This window comes from Mustela nigripes, chromosome 11 (assembly GCF_022355385.1).
Source record: "Mustela nigripes isolate SB6536 chromosome 11, MUSNIG.SB6536, whole genome shotgun sequence".
Taxonomy (NCBI): domain Eukaryota; kingdom Metazoa; phylum Chordata; class Mammalia; order Carnivora; family Mustelidae; genus Mustela; species Mustela nigripes.
The window spans coordinates 36929185-36947110 of NC_081567.1; the positions used below are offsets into that span (position 1 = coordinate 36929185).

Consider the following 17926-nt stretch of genomic DNA (forward strand, 5'->3'; position numbering starts at 1 on the left):
CCAGTGGGTTAAAGCCTCTGCCTTCAGCTCAGGTCATGATCTCAGGGTCCTGGGATTGAGCCCTGCATCGGGCTCTCTGCTCAGCAGGGAGCCTGCTTCCTCCTCCTCCTTTCTCTCTGCCTACTTGTGATCTCCATCTGTCAAATAAATAAAGAAAATCTTTTAAAACAAAAATACATGAACATTCACTGTTAGAGGGAAAAAGAAGTTAAGTCAGAGTTTTCTGCTCGATGATTGTTGCATGTAGAGATCCAGTCGCTGCAGCACTGTTTGTAGAGAAGACTTCTTTCCCACTGAATGGTTTCAGCACCCTTGTCCAAATCAGCTGACTGTGAGTGTCAGGGTTTATTTCTAAACTCTCAGTTGCATTTCAGTGATCTATACATCTGTCCTTCTGTGAATACCACTGTTCTGATTCCTGTAGCTTTACAATCAGGAAATGCAAGACTTTCAACTTTGTTTCAACTATTCTGGGACCTATGAAATTCTGTATGATTTTGGGATCAGTTTTTCAATTTCTACAAAGAAGCCAGCTGGGATTCTGATTCTGATTTTACTGAATCTGTAGATCAGTTTGGAAAGTTTGACATTTTTTATCTATGTTAATTCTTTGGATCTATGAACATATAATGTCTTTCCATTTATTTATGTTGTCTTTACTTTCTTTGAGAAGCTGAGGGAAGAATGGAAAGCAGGTCTATATGTATGATGTTTGTCATATTGATCTTATTTATCATTTCTGATTCTCTTCACTTGTTCCTGTGGATTCACCTGGTGTCATCTCCTAGTCCAGTATCGTTCTGTTCCCACCCAGCTCTTTTGGGCTAACAGTATGTATGTTACATGTCTATACTTAGTATGCCCAACATACAATGACATACATATCGTTTTGCACAATTGCTTTTTAAATCAGCTAAGAGAAGAAATACATATTTACATGTGAACGTTAATACTTCCTTTAAAGATTTTATTTGTTCATTTGAGAGAGAGACAGAGAGAGCACAAGCAGGGGGAGGGGCAGAGGAAGAGGGAGAAACAGACTCCGCAATGAGCTGAGTGCCGGACATGGGGCTCAATCCCAGGACCTGGAGATCAGGACGTGAGCCAAAGACAGATGCTTAACCATGTGAGCCACCCAGGCACCCCACATTGTCTTCTGGTTCACATAATTACTTTTTTTTTATTACTTTTCAGTGTACTAGAATTCATTGTTTATGCACCACACCCAGTGCTCCTTGCAATATGTGCCCTCCACAATACCCACCACCAGGCTCACCCGACCTCCCACCCCCTGCCCCTTCAAAACCACATAATTACTTTTATCAGTGCTTTGTTTCGAATCATGTACTTTTAGCATGGAGAATTACCTTAAGTTTTTCTTAAAAAGCATCTCTATTAGCAATGAATTTTTTGTTTTTATCCAGGAATGTCTTTATTTTGGCTTTATTTTTTAAAAATATTTTATTTATTTATTTGACAGAGAGAGAGAGAGCAGAGGCAGGGGAGGTGGCAGAGGGAGAAGCAGGCTCCCCACCAAACAGGCAGCTGGATGTGGGGCTCGATCCCAGGGCCCTGGGATCATGACCTCAGCTGAAGTCAGACACTTAACTGACTGAGCCACCCAGGCATCCCTATTTTGCCTCTATTTTTGAAAGATAGTTTGTTGGATATAGAATTCTTGGCTGGGGTGCCTGGGTGGCTCAGTGGGTTAAGCCGCTGCCTTCGGCTCAGGTCATGATCTCAGGGTCCTGGGATTGAGTCCCACATTGGGCTCTCTGCTCAGCAGGGAGCCAGCTTCCCTCTTTCTCTCTGCCTGCCTCTCTGTCTACTTGTGATCTCTCTCTGTCAAATAAATAAATAAAATCTTAAAAAAAAAAAAGAATTCTTGGCTGACAAACTACCCCCCCACCTCACCCCCCCGCCCCCAACACTTTGAATATGCCACCCTACCGCCTTCTGGCATTGGCTGTTTCTGGTGAGAAGTCAGCAGTTAATCTCCTTCGGTGGGGGGCTTATAAGTGATGAGTCCTTTCCCCTCTTGCCACTCTCAAGATTGTGTCCTTGTTTTTGGCTGTCAACATTTTTTTCAATACGATGTTTCTGGATGTGGATCTCTTGGCTTATCCTACCTGAAGTTCATTGAGCTCGTTGGCTAGGTTGATGCATTTTTCTTGGGGTGGGAGGTTTTTCTGGGAATCACATCTGGGAAGTTTCCCCCTGTTATTTCTTAGTGTATTTTCCCTGCTGCTTCTCTTCTTTCCTTCCCACGTGCCATTCTGCCGATGCTGGTAAACTTAATAGCGTTCTACTTTTCTCTGAGGCTCTGTTCCTGGTTCTTCCTGATTTGTTCCGTCTGTTGTTCAGACTGAATAATCTCTTTCCTTCTGTCTTCAGACTGGCTAGCATCCTGCCAGTTCAAATCCACTGTTGGACATCTCCCGGGAATGTTCCCATTTCAGTATCACACCTTTCATTTTCCATAATTTCCACTTTGTTCTTTTTATAATTTCTATCTCATTATCAATATTCTTTATTTGGTGAGATGTTGTCATCAGAGTTCTCTTTAAGCACAATTCCCTTTAGTTCTTTGAACACATTTGGAGTGGCTACTTTGACATCTTCATCTGTGAAATCTGACATCTGGTCCCTCTTACCGGTCGTTTCTGTCACCTGCTTTGTTCCTGTGTGTGGGTCACACTTTCCTATGCCTTTGTGTGTTTTGTAATTTTTGTTGTTGTGGGAAACTGGATATTTTAGACAGTGCTATAGCAACGGTGGGTACTGGTTTCTCACCGGTCCTCTGCAGCTTGTGACTTTGTTTGCTTGTTTATTTGCTTTGTGACCGGCTGGGCCCTTGTAGTGACGTCTCTCTCACCCCCTCCTTGGAGGGCCCAGCCGGGCACCCCGTGCACCCCTTGGAGCACCAGGAGCTTCCCGGGGGGCTCTCTCTGCCCTTCCCCTCCCTCAGCTCCTACGCCACCAGCTGTGGGCTGATCGTCCCACTGTTTCTGACACTGCCTCGGGCTCCACTGCTCCATAGACTGATCTAATTAACTTGGGGCTCCTTCAACAAGGGAGTTTTTGCACTCAGTGTCTGGGGTGTGTTCTGACCCCGGCAGGGCTCTTGCTAGCTGTCTCCTTCCCCAGTTCTCTCTGGGAAGCTGGCTAGCCCATGGGGTACTTTGTTGCACTAATAGTGGTGCCAGCTTCCTCACATTTGCTTACCACCAAAACCTCCACTGACTTTGAGAGTGCCTTTAAGCTTGAACTTCCCACACATTGTTTCAGAAAAAGTCCCCCCCCCCCCCCCCCCCCCGAGAGAGCCTCAGAACTTTCTGTGTCATTGTCTGCTTCTCCATAGGCAGAATCCCTAGGCCGCAGCTCTGGAACTGAGGGCAGGGACAGTGGTGCCTGTCTCCCTGGGTAACACTGCTGCCTTAGGGTGGGGACAGCCCCCCCTCACCTTCTCTGCTCACCTTTCCCACGGGGGAGCCTCCTTCCTGTGAGTGAGCTTGGCCTTGAGCTATCAGGCCTCTGTGTTCCCAGCCCCCTGGCCCTGAGGTTGAGCTTTTGCCTCTTGAGCAGGGGCTGATGGCAGAGGGAGCCCCAGGCCTGTCTGCTGTACCTGCCAGCAATGCAACCTCTGCCACCCAGAGCGGGAAGTGGAGCTTCATGAAATGAGTTTCAGCCCCACAGCTAGGAGAAAGAAGTCAAAAAAGAAACTTGGCTTCAGACCTTTGTTTTTACTTTTGAATTGGAGATAAGAGATGCTGGGCCTGTGTTAATATTTCCGCCTTACATTTTTGGAAGAAGGTGTAAATTTTCAGGCCAAACAGCTGGTTGTGACAGGGCAGGGACACACAGGCAGGCGGTCTGGCTCCAGAACCTGCCTCAGCTTAAACTCTGCTGGGCTGTGGGAGTCTCTAGGACATGGCCTTGAGCTTTTCACTTTATGCTTCTGTGACCTCCAAGGTACAGATGACTGTGTGCTGATGTATACGTATTTGTCCTCTGCCTTCTCCCGCAGGTGCTTGGTGTCCCTGTGGCCTCCATGTTTAAAGCTGAACGTGCGTGCGGAGTGGACGTGGCTCTTTTCTGAAGCCCCTTTGGGGCCACAGGACCAGGCACTGTTTGAGTAGACACGGTGCTCTGTACTGTGCACTTGGGGTCTCCTGTGCTGGCCATGCCCGTGCCCACGGAGGGCACCCCTCCCCGGCTGAGTGGTACCCCTGTCCCAGTCCCAGCCTACTTCCGCCATGCCGAACCTGGCTTTTCCCTCAAGAGGCCTGGGGGGCTCAGTCGGAGCCTCCCACCCCGACCCCCTGCCAAGGGCAGTATCCCCGTCAGCCGCCTCTTCCCTCCTCGGACCCCGGGCTGGCACCAGCCGCAGCCCCGGAGAGTGTCATTCCGAAGCAAAGCCTCTGAGACCCTGCAGAGCCCCTCGTATGACCCCAGCCGCCCAGAGTCCTTTTTCCAACAGAGTTTCCAGAGGCTTGGCCGCCTGGGCCACGGCTCTTACGGAGAGGTCTTCAAGGTGAGTGGGGGCACAACTCCCTGGGCCTGCTGGGGGACACCCCCCCCCGCCTCCCTCCCCTGCTTCTCATTGCTTGACAGGCTTCCTTCGTTAGTGCCTGATTTGACTGCTTTCCCTGTCCCCCTGCTCAGGCCCCCCAGTACCCACACTCCCCTTGCCCTGAGCCTGGCACACTGCACAGTGGCTGTGCCTTCTCCTAAAGGGGAAAGGCTGCCCTTTCTCCTGCCGTAGAGCCAGCCCGCTCTGTGCAGTGCGCCCTTCCCCCATCACCTCAGGCAAGCAGGCACCAAGGCTACATCCTCCATGCCACTTTTTTTTTTTCTTAAAATATATTTTCAATCATTTATATTCCCTTGAAAATGGTCATTCTCCTTACACAAGTACTACACAGGAGACAATTTTGTCATTAAAAAGTACAAACAACAACGGCCCCTAGACCAGTTCTTCGCAGAGGCAGCTACTGTGCTTCTCAGGGGGAAGGTCCTTCCAGACCTTTCTCTCTACATGCCCAGAGTTGATCATTGAGAAACAAACTCACTTTATATTCCGCACAGCGCTCACCCTGCCCACGCAGTTTTGCCACCAGCCCTCATGGAACCGCAGGTGACAGAGACCCTCCTGGGTCGAGACTTTGAGCTCTTGGAGTGGGTCATCCAGTTTCGCTATTGCACATGCGCGGGTGTCCCTAAGGTAGCTCTGCTAGAATGTCCACGCATGTGCGGTCATAATAGAACCTGCCCAGCAGGCCTCCTAAGTGCCGGTGCCCCCTCCCATCCCCCCCACGGGCACCACCTCCTTTCCAGGTACGCTCTAAGGAAGACGGCCGGCTCTATGCAATAAAGCGCTCCATGTCACCGTTCCGGGGCCCCAAGGACCGGGCCCGCAAGCTGGCCGAGGTTGGCGGCCATGAGAAGGTGGGACAGCACCCGCGCTGTGTGCGGCTGGAGCAAGCCTGGGAGGAGGGCGGCATCCTGTACCTGCAGACAGAGCTGTGCGGGCCCAGCCTGCAGCAGCACTCTGAGTCCTGGGGCACCGGCCTGCCCGAGGCCCAGGTCTGGGGCTACCTGCGGGACACCCTGCTCGCCCTGGCTCACCTCCACGGCCAAGGCCTGGTCCACCTTGACGTCAAGCCCGCCAACATCTTCCTGGGGCCCCAGGGCCGTTGCAAGCTGGGTGACTTTGGGCTGCTGGTTGAGCTGGGCACATCTGGAGCTGGAGAGGCCCAGGAGGGAGACCCCCGGTACATGGCTCCCGAGCTGCTGCAGGGCTCCTACGGGACAGCGGCAGACGTGTTCAGGTGAGGGTTGGGACGTGAGAGGCTCTGTGGTAGTCCAGAGGTGGGTGCAGTTAGCAGAGGGAGGGAAACACTGCCCTAGTCCAAAGTCAGGAAGACTCGGCCTTGGGCTGGACACCCTGCCCTGAAGGAGTGGAGGCCCACCCTGTAGTCAAGGGGGTTCTGCAGAGTCAGGCTGTCTAAGCAGCGAACCCTCTGGAGCCACTTCACATGGGTCCACCCCATCCTCGCCACACCCCCCACGGGGGAGACAATGACCCCACTTACAAGTAACGGACACAGTGGGGTTGAGGGACTTGCCCAAAGTCCAGTTAGCACGTGGTGAGGCTGAGACTGGACCAGGCACTGGGTCCCCTCGTCCATGCTAATAACCCTGTTCGGCCTTGAAGAGCCACGTCCAGCCTTATCCACAGAACCATGATGGGAACATTAGTAACCACAGTGCCCGTGTAGTCAGGGGTGCCAGGAGGACTCGCCAGCTGCTGTAGGCTGTGCTCTGCCTGGGGTCCATGCTGCACAACATGGTCCCATCACTGGCCCTGTTGAGTCCTTCTCAGGACCCCCCAACTGCCCCCCCAACCATGTCCCTGGCTCATGGCAGAAGACAGCACCCCTTCCCCACCCTCTTCTTGGGCAGCCTGGAGCTCTGGGGTCTTTCATCCCAAGGCCAACCTTGCCCTTCTTCTGTCACTGCCCCCGTCCTTCCCAGTCTGGGTCTCACCATCCTGGAAGTGGCATGTAACATGGAGCTGCCCCACGGTGGGGAGGGCTGGCAGCAGCTTCGCCAGGGCTATCTACCCCCTGAGTTCACGGCTGGTAAGTAGAAGGCAAGGATGGAGAGGACCGTGCTGCCCCAGGGAGGGCAGGCTTGTGTGGGAGGGAATGGCCAGCAGTGGGGGACACTGGGCTTAGAGCCCCTCACTCCTGACATGGCCCTGCCCTGTGGACAGGCCTGTCCTCTGAGCTGCGTTCTGTCCTTACCATGATGCTGGAACCTGACCCCAAGCTGCGGGCCACAGCCTCAGCCCTGCTGGCCCTGCCCATGCTCAGGCGGCCTCGGCCCTGGAGTGTTCTGTGGTACGTGGCTGCCGACGCCCTCAGTCGAGGGTGGGCCCTGTGGCAGGTAAGTCGGTTGATGGGGCAGGGTGCCCCACCCCCTGCTCCCTGACCACAGGGTCTGATCTGCCTCCCCCATCCCTGTCCCCGCAGGCCCTGCTCTCCTTGCTGTGCTGGCTCTGGCATGGACTGGCCCACCCTGCCAGCTGGCTACAGCCCCCAAGCCCCCCAGCCACCCCGCCTGGCTCCCCGCCCTGCAGCCTCCTCCTGCACAGCAGCCTCTCCAGCAGCTGGGATGATGACAGTGTAGGGTGGGTGAGAGCTGTGGGTGCTGGGGGCGGGAGACGGGGTGGTCATCACGTCCAGGTCCCAGACCCAAGAGGATTAGTGGTGAGCAGGACCCTTCCCACAAACCTAGCCCCCGTCATGCCCTGGGACGGGAACCGAGGCCAGTGGGGTGCAGCCTGGCCGTGAATGCAGCGGTCTCTTCCAAGCTCGGTGTAGGGAATGTGTGGAGCAGAGCATACCTGGCAACTTTGGGCTTGGGGCACTGCCGCCCAAGTCCCCCTCCCCCCAATAGCAGGGGCTGCCAGTGTCCACAGATGAGGCACCGAGGAGCTGGGCCTGGGAAACTCCTGGTGGCTAAGTGAGGGACTGCAATTAAGAAACTGCTGCAAAAGAGAACCAAATGCTTGGGGCACAGGCCTCAGGAGGAATCACACCATTAACCCCTTCCTTATGGAAACGTCACCCCCTTGCCATGGGGACACTTCATATCGACAGGAAGTACCCGAAAAGCTTCATCTCCACAAGGTCACTACAAAGTCAGCCGTCCTAACCACGTGTTCTGAGACAGAACGGACGTGGCCTTTGAGTGGTCAGGTGGTCTCTCAGAGTTGTGAAGGTGCTTCTGTCAAAGGGCACCGCGTTTCTGCTGTTTCCCACTGGGTCCCCATCCCCACCCATGTCCGGCTGGAGCCTGGTGCCTACATAGGGACAGGGTTGGTCTTGCTGCTCCCACCCAGCTGTGGCCTCCTCCCCGTGCACCCCCCACCCCCTGACACCTTACTTGTCTGGCCCATCCTGTGCAGGCTCTCGCTCTCTCCGGAGGCCGTCCTGGCCAGGGCTGCCGGGAACACCTCCACCCCCCGCAATGGCTCCCCTGCCCCCCGGAACAGGTACTCACTGAGGTGAGCAGGCCCAGAATCCAGGGGGGTGGGAGGTAGTGGCTTTCAGACCCTGACTGTCATTTGTCTCTCTTCCCTCCCACCCCAGGGATGCCCTGGACCTAAGTGACATTGACTCTGAGCCCCCTCGGGGTTCCTTCCCCGCCTTTGAACCTCGGAACCTCCTCAGCCTATTTGAGGACTCACTGGGCCCAACCTGAGTCTACAGGCCAGCCTCAGTGCTTTTAACCTTTTAGCCTCCCCCTCAGTCCTCCTGGAGGCTGGGGTCCCTCTGGGAGCTCCAAGGGTGCCTCCTGCCTATCCATGTCTAATAAAAGGTATTTGAATCTCGGGAGCACCCACGCTTGTTTGTGTGGCAACACTGTGCTTCCTGCCCCTTTATTGATGTTGCCTAGGGTCTGCGGCCCCAGCGTGCACCGAGGCTGGGCCCTCATGCAGGGCCCCAGGCCAGCTGGCTGGAGGCAGGAGCCATGCACTGCATGTAGCCGAGATTTCCTGAGCAGGCACATCCCCACTGTGTAGGTCGGGCCATCAGAGCATGGCCCTCAAGAGTGGAGAGGGGGCCTCAGCGCAGGGGGCCCCTGAGTCCAGTGCCCCTCAGCTCTCGTGTCTCTGTGCTAGCTGCCTGGAAAAAGCAGCTGCAGCTGCCCTCCTACCCCTTGGTCCTGGGATAAGAGACTGGTCCTGTTGCCCAAACTCCTCACTCCACAGTCTCTGGACAGAAGGGAGAAGAGGGGAGGTGAGCCTCAGGCTGCAGGGAGGGCTGGCATGCAGAGCAGAAAGACAAAAGTCAGGAAATAGGGGCTGAAGGCTGGGCCAGGCACCCATAAGATACCTTATGTGTGGGGGCAGAGTGGGCTCATGGCTCTGGGCTGGTAGGGTTCCAACTGTCAGAGCCAGACATGACCCCAGAGTCCCTCCAGCCATGCCCTCATAGGTCACAAAGGATAAACTGAGGCCTAGGAAGGAAAGGGTTCCTTCTAGCCTACCCGGACAGTACCCTGAAGGAAGGCAGCAGGGGGGGAAAGCCAGAGCTCCAAGGTGTGAGTAGAAGAGATTAGTCCACAGGAAAAAATGGACGAACAGATGAGGGCTCCCAGCTGGGAAGTCCTGTTTGCTGGAAGCATCCAGGCCATCGGCCCCTCCAAGACCAGCAGCAGGAGTGAAGCACGCTATTGGTTCCAGAGGACTGTCAGGAGGGAGGCCGGCGTGGCAGGCGGGAGGTGGCTCAGTCTGGGGGACAGGCGTGGTGGGCGGCCCAGAGCAGGTCGGGCACGACACCAGCATGCAGCTGGAGGATGGATCCCACGCTGAGCAGGTGCATGATCTGGTGGGAGTTGCCCCAGTAGTCAAAGCGGCCGGGTCCCCAGCGCTCCGGCAGGCGGGCCACGTTCACCAGCCCCCCGAGCAGTGCCAGCGCATCCATGCGCAGGTAGCAGGGCAGGGAGCCTGGAGCCCCGGAGCCCAGCCCCATTCCCCGGGCCCCAAACACCAGGAGGCGGGCCGCAGCCTGCCAACCGAAGGCGCGGAGCCGGGCACTGGTGGAGGGAGCGGTGAGGGCCCGCCAGCCGGCCACACCCGACAGCATGGTGTAGCCCAGCAGAGCGGCCGGGCGAAGCCAGGGCCTACAGGCCAGGGTACAGTGGATGATGGGCAGAGCCCCTGTACCGGAGAGAGAGGCAGGAGAAGGCACATAAGTCTGGGCAATTAACTGCCTGCCCTTTATACCCAGGGCTCACGTGAGTGACCCCTGCCTCCACCACCTCCCCCACCGGCTCCCACCCTTCAAGCCGACCCACTCCATCCCTGGGCTCACCGAGGGTGTTGACGAGGCAGACCCCGCACATATCCAGGGCAAGGAGTCGCGTGTACACAGCGCTGCCCCCTTGGTGGCACATGAAGAGGTGATACAGCACGGAGCCTGCGGGGGGTGCCAGGCAGGCCACACAGTGCGTGCCCCCCAGCCAACCGTCCTTGCCCAGCTGACCCCATGGCATGGTCATCGGCAGCAGCACCAGGAAGCCTAGCAAGGCCAGCCCTGGGGGAGGGAGACAATGAGCCACCACAGGGCTGAAGCACAGAGGACAAGTCGCATCCTCAGGGAGTCCACGGTCTAGAGATAACACAAGAGGGATGAGGCAAGACCAGTCTTGGCAGTGCTCTCAGCACAGAGCAGCCGGGCCTCTGACAGGGGCAGCCCTGTGCCTTCAGTAACTTCCGTGACAGCAGAGCTCACAATTCTGGAAGTAGAGATGGTTATTGTCACTTTGAGTTGAAGACGCTGAGTTAGTGCCCTGGGTGAGCCCAGCAGGTAGGCCATGGACACAGTCTTAACGCCCACACTGTTCCCGTCCCTCAGCCACATTACCTCCCCAGAAAGCCGGGGGCCCCAATCCCCCAAATTTGGTGTGTCAGCAGAAGCCAGAAGGAGGCATGACCTCATGCTGAATTCTGAATAGGATATGTGGGCAATGATACCAGATCCCCTGGTCACTTAGCTTGCTTCTCCCAAAGCCTGTGTGACCAGACACCAGGAGGCTTGGATCTTTTTGTCTTCCAGAAAGAGGCAAAGTCAGACAAGGGAGAGGGGCTGAAGAAGCTTGTTCCATCTCCTTTAGGCTCTTTTTTTCCCCGTGCTCCATTCCTCTTGGCCCCAACCAGGGCAATTCCTACCCCTCTCCTCTGGGTACTGGCATTGCCCTCACAGGGGTCAAAGGTGGGCACAGCAGACTGAGGCTGCACACCAGCCAAGGTCTGGCCGGGCCATAGTACCCCAGTGAGGCAGGTACCAAGGTTGGGCCCAGTCTGCTCAGGCCCCTCTCCTGGCGCCGGGCAGCCCAAGGACGGGCAGGGCTGTGTCAGCAGAGCAGGGCCGCGGAGGAGGGGCTGGGCGCCTGCCGGGGGTTGGAAGGAGCCGCCACCAGGCGGAGCCTCGCGGCTGGGCTCCTCTGGACCGGGGGTGGCAGGGCAGCCGCCCGGGGAGGGGCTGAGGCCTGGCTTCTTTTCCTGGGCCCCTCGCAGCCGATGTCAACACCCGTCTACTGAACTAATGTGGGCGGGGGAGGGTGCCCCAGACGCAGGGATTATGAAAGGGGGCGGACACAAGACTCCTCCCCGGGGCTCAGAGGGATTAAGCGGACTTGGTCCTCTACTGCTTCCCTCGCCTGTCCCGGGGCCCCGCCCGGGGAGCGGAAGGACAGTTCCGTCCGGGACAATGGCAGCTTTGTCACCACGGCTCCTGGCCGTGCCAGGGCCCAGGCAGCCCAGGACCTTAGCAGTGGGGCGCTCGCCGGCCTTCCGGCCCCCGGCCAGGCTCGGGCAGGGCTGCCGCGGGTGTGGGATGCGGGGCGCGGCTCACCGTGCGTGTAGATGTTGCCCAGCTCGTTGTGGAGGTAGAAGAGGCTGCGCAGACAGCCCGAGCCGCTGCTGGCCGGCCGGTAGCCCGTCAGCACGAACTTGTTGAACTGCAGGTGCGGTGGCGAGCTGGCCCAGTCCAGCAGGCGCGGCCCGGCCAGGAACGCCATGGCCCGGCCCGGCGCGGGTGGTCCGCGCTCCTCTCGGCCCCCGGCCTCCTCCTTAGTGGTACCACAGCGCGCGGAGACTCATCCCGATGCCCGCCCGCCGCCCAGGCTCCGTTCGCGCACGCGCCGGCCGGGGGTCCCGGCCCGCGCCCCCTCCCGCGCTGCGCAAGCGCGGGCCCGGCGCCCCCACGCCGGGGCCGAGGCCGGGGACGCGCGGGGCGGCGGAGCGCAGTGCGGCCGGCCCTGCCGGGGCAGGCGAGCCGCAGGGACAGCTCGTGGCGGCGGCGGCGGCGGCGGCGGCGGCCGGTCGTCTCTTCTCAGCCGGGAGGACGGGTGCGGCCGGACGCTGGTGGGGACGCCAGACTCCGCCCCAGCTGCTCGCCCCCGCCATCCCGCCAGCGTTTCGCGCGCGGTGCTCGTGACGTAGGCCCTGCGAGGGCCAATGGGCGCGGCTGGCTGGGGAGGCCCCGCCCACGCCTGCCCAGATTTTTTAAAAATTAGCATAATATATGCGGCCCCAGATTCATTTGCATGGGGTAGCTGTGGGCGAGGGATCCAGAGTTCTGGGTCCGGGTGGCTCTGCTGGAGAGGCTCCGGCGCCTGAGTCTACCTTGCGCACCCAGGCTTTCCGCGCGACCCCCCCAGATCGAGGCACCCTTGGGCACTCACCCTCTCACTTATCCTCACCCAGCCCCACCCCTCACCCGGGCTCTGTCCAAGGTGCTGCCGGCCCCGGACCTTCGGACCAGTAAGGTCTAGACCCGGCGCGTCCCCACTCCACGGGCGAGCTCTCCACCCTGCCGACTCAGCCCGCGCGCAGCAAGCCGCGCTGAGATGCCCAGGTCTCTACAGGTGTGTCTGACGCGCCCAGCACCCTCGGGTGATGCCCTACCCTTCTGGCCAAGCTCCCTATAGCCTGGGCTCGGTCAAACTCGCTCCCTGTTATTGCCCACTGGGGGCACCTTCAGTTCCACCCAGAAAAGACAGGAAACGGGGGGAAGAGAGAGGGCGGGAGGCCAGAGGAGAAAGGTTGGTCCCTGCCGGATTTCATCCTAAAGCGGGTCCAGGAATGCGTCCCTTCTCCGGCTTAACCCCCACAACCGGCTTCCTCCTCCCGTCTCCAGGACCCCGCCCACCGCTGTTCCTCAGTCTTCAGCATTACAGGCGCCTCCAAATCACTCCTGGCCGGGGACCGACCTTAATTTGCATGGACACACCCAACCCTGGCTCCGATACCCTCATTAACATAACCCCTCCCATCAAGCAGGAACTTGCAGAACTGTACCAAAATAGGTCCTTTATTCAAAGTCTATAGTTGGTCTTTTGACTACTTTAATTGACCTCTCATACTTCCCTTAGGGCAGCAGTCCAGGACCACCACCAAGAGGCTCTTTTCAAAGCAACCTGAAATCAGACACCCCCATATCAAGGTTCATGAGGAAAGGAAGCTGGGATTCCTCTTGCCCTTTGGCCTCAACCATCTGGACCCTGAGGGTCAGAACAAGTTCTCAATAGCATCAGATGCTTCTTGTCCAATGTCTGGCCGCCACCGGATGACCAGGAATCGAGCTGCCCGTACAGGGGCAGAAGGTCAATGTAGAGTTGGCATGAAGTCTCGGGTGTCCATCCCTCTGGCAGAGGGTCCAGTAGACCCTGGGGTTCCCGAGTCAGAGAGCAGAGATGAGCGAGCGCAGGGAACTCTGGCTGGAGGCGCTCAGGGGCCGGTAACTCGCAGCTAGACCCACAGCCTGAGAGTCGGTGGGAGGGCAGGGCAGGGCCACCCCTCCAGGCCGGCGGTACCACACAACCCAGCTTCTCCCGGGGCCCCGGGAAGGCCCCAACGCTGGGGGACCTTTTCCCGGAGCCAGCAGACAGCTCCTAGGGAGGGAGCAGACGTCAGCCGAACCCTCAACCAATCTTACCTCCAGCGTCCTGCTTCACCTGCGATCCCACGTGCGATTCCCTGTGTGGACGCAAGGCTTCGACCCTCGAGAATCCAGGATTTCCTCCCCGTTCTGTTCCCCTTGGAGGCCCCAGCTTCCCAGCAGAGCCCCCTTCCCCGGGCCACCAAGGCGTCTGCCCTCAGGCCCTTGCCCCAGGGGGCGCACCGTCGGCGAAGCAGGCGCAGCAGCGACAGGAACAGCAGCAGCAGCACCGAGATGGCCGTCACCGTCGAGAAGACCCGGGCTGCGGGCGCACCGTGCTGTGAGGACGGGGTCTGGAAAGGGCGTCTCCCTGAACTCCCTCCCGCCTCGCACGCCCGCCTCACCTCCCATCGCGGCCTCTGGAGCTCCGGGCCGGGGGCTGCAGCTGACGTTAGCCCAGTCAGGGGGCGCCGCGGGGGTCTGCGCCGAGCCCTTGGGCTCCGGGTCGTCGTCGGCGTCCTGTAGCCCTGCGGAGAGAAGTGTGAGGCCGGGCGGCGGGGCGGCGGGCGGGGGCGCGACCAGAGGGGCGCTCACCGCGGTAGGTGAGCGCGAAGCCCTGCGCGTGGCCGCGCGCGTCGCTGCGGAAGGTGAGCCGCAGCGCGGCGGCGCGCAGGCGCAGCGGGCCGGGTGGTGGCGGGCGGGCGCCGTCGAAAGCGCGGAGCAGGCTGCCCGAGGCGGCGTCGCGCAGCTCCAGCCGATCGCGCGGGTCGGCCAACTCGAAGAGGCGGAAGGTGAGCTCCAGCGCGGCGCCCGGCGGGCTCAGCGCCCAGCTGCAGTTCCGGTCCGGCCCGTACTCGTCCGGGAAGTCCGGGGAGTAGACGACGCCCTGAGGAGCCGTCCAGTTGCCCTGGCAGGAGCCCACGGACACTGTGGGCGGGGCCGGCAGTCAGAATCCCGGGGCCAGGCTCCTTCTCCTCCCCCACGGGGCCTCGACCCCAGATCTGTCCCGCTGCCACCTGAGCCGGGTCCCACTCTTTCCGTGGACCGTGACTCCCCTCCTCAAGCCCCACCCTCAACCCAGGCCCGGCCTTTGACCCCCCATGTTCGGCCGGGTCTCCACTTCTGCGCGTCTCAGATCCCGCCCCCTATGAGGGCATCGCGCTTCCCGGTCTCACCCAGAATCCGGCGCTCCCCCAGGGCTCTCTTCCCCGCTCACTCCTCACCTTCGTAGATACCCAGACGCCCATCGCCACCGCACAGCTGGCCAGGGTGGCCGAAGCAAATCTGGTCACAGTCCGTAGCTGGGGCCGGGCGTCCCCGGTCCAGGTCGCTTTCAGAGCCACAGAAGCAGGCATAGCCAGCCTCCACGCCCGCCAGCTGGGAGCACAGACTGGGTGACCCCAGAGGCAGCGGTTGGGGCAGGGGCGGGGTAGTGGGAACATAGGGTCTGGGTCGCAAGTGGGAATCGGACCGGAGGTTCCAAAATCAGCGTCAGGGTTTGACGTCAGGGTTGGGAGTTGATTTGGTGCTGAGGACAAGTTCAGGGTGCCGTTCTGGGCGGGAGGTGGGGGCAGTACCTGGTAGCCCTTCATGCGGCAGAAGCGAAGGCACACCTGGACCGTGAGCTTCGTTGAGGTGCCGCTGGGGCCACTGAGGGCGGGGGGTGCCCCCGAATCCACGAAGCAACCCAAGTATCCGGGCACTGAGGGGGCAGCGGAGTCAGGCTTTGTCGGGTGCCCCCAGAAGAGAAGTCTATGCAGGCAGCCCAGAAAATTCCCATCCTTGTCCAACAGGGCCCACTCACTGTGGCACGTGGGGATATCGCAGTAACGCCAGTAGATCCCCTCCTCTGTCTCCGCTACGTAGCACCAGGGCTGCACGTCTCCGTCGGGGTTCCTGCCCGTGGAGGACAAGTGGTCCCCATCCAGCACCCCCAAAGGCTGCAAGTCCCAGGCCCCACCCCACGGCCTATCCGCAAAATGGCCACCGTGTGTGTTAGAATTTGTGTGTTCCTCTCCGTTGCGGCACAAATTCTGGTTTGTCCCACGTGCTTTGGGACTTCCAAAGGGTTCGGTGGGAAGTCCTTAAAGGGACCCTGAGGGCATATTTTGGGCTTCAGCTGTTGCTAGGACGTGACCTTATACATAAGGACTTTGAGGCCACCAGACGTGTTGTCCCCAACTCTGCCTTGGGCCTCAGCCACTTCCCTTGCCTTGGGACCCTGCTTTAGAGCACAAGTGCTGAACCCTGAGCTTTGTGGTGTCCTTCTGCTCAGGTCCAGACATCAGTTGTGGCTCTGAACCCCCAACCCCTCCATAACGAGTAGAGTCTCTCAAATCAGTTGTACCGCGAGGACCCGGCCCCTCTCTCCAGGGCTCGGCACCCCACCCCACCCCCGACTGGATCCTGCCCGGGCGGCCTCCTTGAATGCCCAGACCCGACCTGAGACGGTAGAGTTTGGGCACCTAAGGCGGGTCCCATGAGCGACAGTGTTCTGAGCGGCCAGCCCCGCCCCCAGGGTGGCTGGGCCTCGTCCCTCGCGGAGGCTCCGCTACCAGCCCCTCCGGGTGGACTTTGTATCCGCCCAGCAGAGCTCTCCAATTCCCCTACAACTCCCCCGGCCAGCGCCGGCTCCGCGGCGCGCAGCCCCGCCCCCAGCGCAGGCCCGGCCCTCACCGGCAGAAGTTGTGCGGGCCCAGTCCCCAGCGGCCTTGGGGGTCGCTGGCGCTGCTGTAGCTGTGCTGCTGCGTCTGGTCCCAGAAGAGGCACGGGCGGCCGGCCCCGCGCGGCCCGGTCCGGTTCTGGTGGCCGCGGTAGTCTGCGCCATTCACCTGGAAGCACTCGGACAAGCCTGCACGACGACCGCGGGGACTGGGGGGGGGCCGGACCTTCGCCCGCATCTTCACCGCCCCCCCAACTCCAACTGCCCGGCCACCCCCCCTGCCCCCGGCTGCCCAGACAGCGCCCTCGGCGCCTGTGGGGCCCTGGCGCTGCTCAGCTGCCCCTGCCACCTGCTCTGCTCCCTCCTCAGCCTCTGGACCCGGGTCTTGGGCATGAAGGTAGAGGACAGAGTGGTGACCACGGCTCAGAGTTGGGCCAAAACTCACCTGGGCTGTGCAGGCTCCCCGCGGAGGCCCCGCGTGGCGGCAGAAGCGGGAGGAAGAGGAGGAGAAGGAGGAGGCCCTGCGGGGCCTGTGTGTCCATCACCCCCAACCAAAGAGAGGTTGCACTGGCCAACGCACGGTCCATGCCGCCCCCGGGGTCGCTCCGGGGTCTTCCAGGCGACCTGGGGGGGCGTTGTCTTCTGACCGTCTGTTCTCGTCCCACTCTGGGAGGCGCTCTCCGTCTAGGACGGTCACTCCCGTGGATATTTACCTCCAGGGTTTCTGCCCCTGGAGGTGTCTCTTTGCCCCTGTGTCCCCACTGGGAATATCTCCGGGGTTCTCTGACCAGGAGCCGTCTCAGTCACTGCCCCTCAGTGCTCCCGGTCTCTCCTCGGCTTCCACGCCCGCCCCCTCCCGCTGCGCCTTGCTCTCTGAGCCTCCCTCACTCAGGTCTCTAACGCACTGGCTCCTGCCCCCCTCGCGTCCCTCTGTGGGTCCCTCCCCCTTGAGTCCCTCCCTCCCCACCCCATCCCCCGAGGCCGGGAAGCCCCGCCCGAGACTGGAGCGGAGGCAGCAGGTCCAGACGCCTCCCACGCCACCCCCCCCCCCCCCAACCCACTGCCCGGGGACCCTCGGTGTCCCGGCAAGCTTCTCCCCTCCCCTCCCCCTCTCAAGGTCCTTGCATGTTCTAGGGGTGTGTGGAGGAGGACAGGTCACGCTGGTGGACAGACAGCCCTAATGGGAGTGATACGCGACCTTCTCCCGAGGCCACACGCCCCTGGGACACCCCAGAGTCTCCTGTTCACAGGCACCCTTGATTCAAGGGTACGCACGCACTCCCAGTCTGTCACCCATTCATTGTCGGAAGCTCCAACGCACACCCTCTTTCGGATCCTCGCGTCCCTCTTTCCAAGTACCGAATGCCTCTGGTTTGACGGAGGAAGTGCCACTCCCTGCCCCCGCGCCCGCGAGACAGGCGGGAATGGTGGACTTTCAATCCCGGACAGGCAGGGGCAGCTGGTGTCTGGGGAGGAAGGCAGCTGCGCCCCTGGTCCCAGCCTGTCCCCTCCTGTCTTCCCCCTTCTTTCCGTAGGACCCCCAGCCCAGGCTCGCCTGAGCCCTCCCAGCGCAGTGGAATTCCCCCAGCGGAGCCCCCCCTGCCCCCAACCTGGCGGGGGAGGGGGAGGGGAGCAGGCCCAGGCAGGCGTGGGGGGAAATTCCCCGCCCCCTCCCCGGGGCCCGACTCCTCCGAATCCTCTGATCTCCCAGCGCCGCCCGCCGGCTGCCCCCAGGGCTTGGGGGGAGGCCAGCGCAGGTGCGTGGGAGGGCGGGGGCGGGCGCCAGGGAGGAGATGGGTGGTAGCCG

The 17926-nt window shown here is 60.3% G+C and overlaps 3 protein-coding genes across 7 annotated transcripts in view; 1 reads left to right on the forward strand and 2 right to left on the reverse strand.

Moving 5' to 3' along the window:
* Window positions 1–9329, forward strand: part of PKMYT1 (protein kinase, membrane associated tyrosine/threonine 1) — an 11098-nt gene extending 1769 nt beyond the window's left edge. For 2 of the 5 annotated variants that reach the window (XM_059415563.1, XM_059415565.1), the window contains 7 exons: window positions 4028–4534; window positions 5338–5831; window positions 6538–6644; window positions 6779–6951; window positions 7038–7195; window positions 7976–8074; window positions 8160–9329. In XM_059415563.1, the coding sequence (XP_059271546.1) occupies window positions 4184–4534; window positions 5338–5831; window positions 6538–6644; window positions 6779–6951; window positions 7038–7195; window positions 7976–8074; window positions 8160–8271 (1494 nt within the window). In that variant the 5' untranslated portion in view covers window positions 4028–4183 and the 3' untranslated portion in view covers window positions 8272–9329. The other 3 variants (XM_059415566.1, XM_059415564.1, XM_059415567.1) reach the window with 3 other exon arrangements.
* Window positions 9300–11752, reverse strand: PAQR4 (progestin and adipoQ receptor family member 4). The gene is made up of 3 exons (XM_059415569.1): window positions 11430–11752; window positions 9888–10109; window positions 9300–9733 (listed from the first exon to the last, which is right to left on the reverse strand). The coding sequence occupies exons 1-3, from the start codon at window positions 11593–11595 to the stop codon at window positions 9300–9302; spliced, it is 822 nt and encodes a 273-aa protein (XP_059271552.1). The 5' UTR covers window positions 11596–11752.
* A 1236-nt stretch (window positions 11753–12988) lies between these two features.
* On the reverse strand, window positions 12989–16772 carry KREMEN2 (kringle containing transmembrane protein 2). Its single transcript, XM_059415991.1, has 9 exons — window positions 16565–16772; window positions 16134–16308; window positions 15262–15353; window positions 15035–15159; window positions 14681–14834; window positions 14052–14384; window positions 13862–13984; window positions 13701–13779; window positions 12989–13470 (listed from the first exon to the last, which is right to left on the reverse strand). Exons 1-9 carry the CDS (start codon window positions 16704–16706, stop codon window positions 13260–13262), a joined length of 1434 nt encoding a protein of 477 aa, XP_059271974.1. The 5' UTR covers window positions 16707–16772; the 3' UTR covers window positions 12989–13259.
* Between the last annotated feature and the right edge of the window lie 1154 nt (window positions 16773–17926).

Excerpts from the sequence above, each read along its gene's own strand:
- PAQR4 (XM_059415569.1), bottom strand. The coding sequence starts at position 11,595 with ATGGCGTTCCTGGCCGGGCCGCGCCTGCTGGACTGGGCCAGCTCGCCA. Across the intron at positions 10,110-11,429 it reads GGGCAACATCTACACGCACG|GGCTGGCCTTGCTAGGCTTC; the intron begins GTGAGCCGCGCC and ends TCCCTCCCCCAG. Across the intron at positions 9,734-9,887 it reads CTGCCTCGTCAACACCCTCG|GGGCTCTGCCCATCATCCAC; the intron begins GTGAGCCCAGGG and ends TCTCCGGTACAG.
- KREMEN2 (XM_059415991.1), bottom strand. The coding sequence starts at position 16,706 with ATGGACCGTGCGTTGGCCAGTGCAACCTCTCTTTGGTTGGGGGTGATG. Across the intron at positions 14,835-15,034 it reads GCCGCATGAAGGGCTACCAG|CTGGCGGGCGTGGAGGCTGG; the intron begins GTACTGCCCCCA and ends CTGTGCTCCCAG. Across the intron at positions 13,985-14,051 it reads CTTCGCGCTCACCTACCGCG|GGCTACAGGACGCCGACGAC; the intron begins GTGAGCGCCCCT and ends TTCTCTCCGCAG.